Below are 5162 nucleotides of genomic sequence, written 5' to 3' on the forward strand. Positions count from 1 at the left end.
CCCTGCTGCTCTTTTTTGGACTTCTGTATTTCATTTCAGTGTGTTCTCTAAAAGATGGGAGGCAAAAGTTCATGGTTAATCTTTCATTTGAATTTAAGGAAATATATATTTTTTCTAATTATAAGACTTTTATCTGCTCACTGTGGAAAATAAAACAATTACAAATGATACACAGTAGGAATTAAATATTTCCAACCTCACTGTTTTTATGCATATGAAAAAACTTTTGTCTATAAAAACATTAATGCTCTTTTTTTTATAGATACTTTAAGATATTAAATACCTGTAACCTGCAATTTTTATTTAATATTATAGAAAGGGAAATTTTCACAAAGAAAAAGATGCTTGAGGAGTCCTAATGGATGATTAATAGCTTGCAGGTGGAAAAGACGAATGAATAGAGGTGATAGAGGAAGGTTCAGGTAAATAGGACATTTCTATTTGAGAGACAACCTTGTGCAAAGGCTAACAGGTGGTCACCTCAAGAGAAAAATGAGTATAGAGCAGAGAAGTTTATAAGGAGTGTGGTGGGATGTGAAGCTAAAAATGTTGAAGGGTGGATTAGATGAGAAAGAGTCCCATATGCCATGTTGAAGTATGAAGTTTATAATGCAGGGTGTAGGGAGCCAGAAGATTTTAAGCAATTAAAAAATATGATCAGATGAATGTTTTTAAAACATCACTATTTCTCAAGGTCAAACAACTGACTTTCAGATTCTAGTCTTGGCATTTAATAGTTATGAAATCATGAACAAGTTATTTAAGTACTCTGTTGCCTCATTTTCAAAATAGAGACAATGGAAGAAGAGTCATGAGGATTAAATGAGATAACCCATGTGAAACCACCTGGTCAAGTTCCTGGCATGTAATACGTTTTCAATAAACATTAACTTTCTTTACTGCTGATCTTTTTTGGTAGTCTGATAGTTAACTAAAAATCTAATTTACAAAAGTATTATTGCTCTACTGATAGGGAGAAGAAGTTTGGGAAACTCTTTTAAAATATTACTTCAAAGTGAATCTTTTTAAGAACTATATTTGTGAGATCACTTTGATGCTCCAGATCATTTAAACCAAGAACCAATTGAACAGTGCCCAAATTCAATTCAATAAACATGTATTATATAATTCCTGGATAACAGGCAGGAATTAAGCCCTAAGGGATATAAAAATAAAAATTCATGGACTTTAACTTCAATGAGATAAATAAACAAGTGCATACAGTATGATAAGAACAATAGTAGATGTATATGTTAAGTAGACTGCCCAACTGGTGTCTTGCAAAGATTATGATTTTTTTCAAAACTACTTCATTTACTAATGAGCAGTAGGAAGGTACACTGTTGATATAGAGGCATGACATTCATCCAGGGTGTTTTCTCATACCCAAGCCTTTGCTGATTGTGTTTACCATGGAATGTGTTCTTTTCTGGGAAGCATAATGTGAAAACTGCAGTTATTCATAAATATTTAAAAGCTGGAGTGGGGCAGAAAAATAAAAATTTCTCCTAGTTTTTTTAAGTTCTTCTGGCTGGACTAATAATCAAATTAACATGAGACAGATCAACAGGAGAAAATAACAAAATTTAATACATATGTACACATGGAGTTCCAGTGGAGCCTGATGACAAATCAGGAGTTAAGGTTTATATGCCATCTTGAGCTAAGGAGAAAAGGTGGGGGAGGGGGTTGTGTTTCGAGACTTCAATGGATAAGAAGGCAATTTAGAGGGAGATAGAAAAGCAAATGTTTGCTAAATAAATGTTTGCTGTGCCATCTTTAACAATGGGACATGGAGAGAATTCCTATCAATTAGTTTTGCTAGATTCCTCCCTGCCTATCACACTTAGTTCAGATTAAATTCTAGTTTCAATGACGTCTCCCTTTCTGGAGCAGGTCCTCTATCTAAATTCCTTCTAGGCAATAAGGTGGAAGGTCAAAGGTTTTTTCTGAGACTTTTGTTTGTTGGAAATAACCATCTTAAAATAATCAATGTCCCCAAAGGCACATTTTGAAGAGTGCCAAACTCTGTTCTCTCTCACTGACAAGTCTAGAAATTGGTATCTCTAGATGAGTTTTTTATATCTCTGATATAGAAATGAGAATGTAATGCCTAAAGTATAAATAATGCATCTAAAATAGTTCTTAGGCACATCATCTGAATATAGTAGTCTTTAACTCCACTTGTATTTTATTTTCACTTTAGTTCTTTTACAAAGCTCCCTCATCTGGCAGGAACAGAACAAAATTTATTGCTTGCCAAGAAAATTCAAACCCAGTGGGAGAAATTTGGACTGGATTCGGCCAAGCTGGTTCACTATGATGTTCTCCTATCTTACCCTAATGAGACAAACGCCAACTATATATCAATCATGGATGAACGTGGAATTGAGGTGATGTAAAAGTGTTGGTACTTCTTGTACTTTACAACTCCACCTCTTAATGTGAATTGAAATTTAGAGTCAAATAAAAAGAAACTTGTTAATAATGCAATGAAACTCATATTTTCTAGATAAGTTATTAAGTTACAAACTAATCAGTGTCTAATACAGAGAAAACTTTAATAGTGCAATGAAACTCATATTTCCTAGAAAAGTTAATAAGTTACAAACTACTTATTCAGTGTTTACTATGTGTTAGGCATAGTACTAGGTCATGAGGCCAGAATGAAGAGTAGGACATGGTTCCTTTGCTTAAACAAGGTGAGGCAGACATGGAACACATCATTTCAAACCAGTATGGTAAGTGCTATGAAGAGCATGGTTAGGGTTCTTTACAAAGAAAGGGCCACAGACCAGTGTAGACATAAGAACATTCAAACCTGTAGAGAATCTTTATGAGTTTATTTGAGCCAAACTGACGACATATGCCGGGTTGCAGCTCTTTATGTATTTAAAATTAAGGAGGGAACATAAGGAAAGTTACGTGGAGGTGGGAGAAAGCAAGGTGGGGATTTCATTACAGGATAATTAACAAGGTTATGTGCTCTCTTGAGAGTGGTTACTGCTTATTTCAAAGGTGTGTTAACCTAGATGCACAGAAACAATGGACAGGGTTTGCTTAAGACAAAGATAAACCTTTTACTTAAAAAGTTATATGCCTGGAATGTGACCTGCCCAGCTAGGAATTTATGATTAGAACACCATGTAAGATTATTTTCCACAGATCTCTTTTTTTCATCCATACCAGCCTGGGAGTCAGAGAAGAGTTGATGAGTCATGAAAAATTCTAAAGAATTTATCATGGAAAAGCAAGATAAGAGAATTCTAGGCAGAAGATTTATCATGGAAAAGCAAGATAAGAGAATTCTAGGCAGAAGATTATATTGGCAAAGGCTTGGAGACATATGCTAGTTTAGTACTATTGAGAGAATTTAAAGATTTTTCTGTATGTAAAGAATATAAAATACAGAATGAGCCATGATAAGAGATAAACTAGTATACAGTTGACCCTTGAACAACATGGGAGTTAGGGGTGTCAACCCTTAACCTATGTATAACTTTGACTTCCCAAAACTTCACTACTAATAGTCTGCTGTTGATTGGAAGCTTTACTGATAGCATAAACGTCAAGTAACACACTTTGTTATATGTATTTTATACTGTATTCTTACAATAAAGTATGCTAGAGAAAAGATGTTATTAAGAAAATCAAGATAAAATACATTGAAAATGTATTTATAGAATGTATTTATTGAAAAAAATCTGCATATAAGTAAATGGACTGCACAGTTCAAACTTGTGTTGCTCAAGGGTCCACTGTATACGTTTTGGGGAAAGGTCATAGAAGGGCTATACACCAGTCCTAAGAAACTTAGAATTCAATTTCAGTCAATGGAAACCATTGACAAGTCCTAAGTAATGGAAGTGTGTGTCTAGAGAGGCATTTTAGATAGTTTGGGCAGTCTGTAGATTACACCTGACTAGGCGATGGGTTAAAATTGGAGTCTTAAGACAATAGTCCAGGTAAAAGAAGACAAAGCCCTGAATTAGGATGTTAGCAGGAATGAGGAAGAGGGATAGATTTGAGAAATAGTTAGGAAGCAGTATTGGCAGGATTTGATTAGTGTGATTGCCTGGAGGAAGGAGATGAGGACAGAGTCCTGGTGTCTGGTGTGTGGCTAGCTAGTGATGCTAATAGTGGTAGGGAATGCGGACCCAGAATCAGGCCTGGAGTGAGAGAAGGTAAATTCATATCTTGCTGGTTTTAGTTTGGATGTCCAAGCTGAAATGTGTATCAGGCCCTTAAATATAAAAGTCTTGAAAGCTAGGCATTGTAAGCATATGGATAAAATTTTGAGAGTCAATGAAGGAAGAGAATATAAAATGAGGCTAGCAGTATACTGGGGAAAAAACATAGAGAAACTTTATTTAAATGCAGTTGAAAAAAGAGGAGCCCAAAAAGAAAGCTGAAAGGAATAGTTGGAAAAGGAAGAGAATCATGGGAGTACCACCCTTTGAAGCCTGTTTTTATGCTTCATACGGGAGCTTTTGTTTACCTGAGATTGCATGCATTTATATCAGTTTCTACTATTTTGAAGACAACAATAATAATAAAGCTCTTTTTTGTTGTTGCCAGTGAAATTTATCTGTTTAATAACAGAACCTAGTTTGCCTTAAGTGGATACTTGAGGCAAAATACATTATTCTTTAATAACAATGCAGAATATTTCCAACTTCATGTGTTTTGATGCTTGCTAGATTTTCAAAACATCATACCTTGAGCCTCTACCAGATGGATATGAGAATGTTACAGATATTGTACCACCATATAATGCTTTCTCAGCCCAAGGCATGCCAGAGGTAAAATAAAAGACATTTTCTTATTCAACTCTTTAAACCTTCCTTTGTTATATAAAACCTCTGTAGAGGACTAAGCCAAAATTAGGAAGATCATACATCCTGATCCATACTTTGAGGTTCAGTGCTATGTATACTCTACCTAAAAATAATTTAGGAAAAAAGAAAAAAAAAAAGGATACCAGAAAAAGAAAGAAAATAAATACATAAAAATCAGACTCTATTGAAGCAGATGCTACTCTTTGAAATACAAAAAAACGTGCCTTTAATTCAGTAAGGGTGGTAGATGTTTTTAGAAGCTTTTTCCTTTGTTTGTAGTCTGACTTCATTACAGATTTATAGATATGATTTCATAGATCACAC

The 5162-nt window shown here is 34.5% G+C and overlaps 1 protein-coding gene across 1 annotated transcript in view; it reads left to right on the plus strand.

The window, feature by feature from the left end:
* The window catches only part of NAALAD2 (N-acetylated alpha-linked acidic dipeptidase 2), an 83585-nt gene that overhangs the window by 38034 nt on the left and 40389 nt on the right, over nt 1-5162 (plus strand). The window contains 2 exon segments of the mRNA XM_023532494.1: nt 2172-2393; nt 4701-4802. Of these exon segments, the coding sequence (XP_023388262.1) occupies nt 2172-2393; nt 4701-4802 (324 nt within the window).

This window comes from Pteropus vampyrus, unplaced genomic scaffold (assembly GCF_000151845.1).
Source record: "Pteropus vampyrus isolate Shadow unplaced genomic scaffold, Pvam_2.0 Scaffold84, whole genome shotgun sequence".
NCBI classification, from domain to species: Eukaryota; Metazoa; Chordata; class Mammalia; order Chiroptera; family Pteropodidae; genus Pteropus; species Pteropus vampyrus.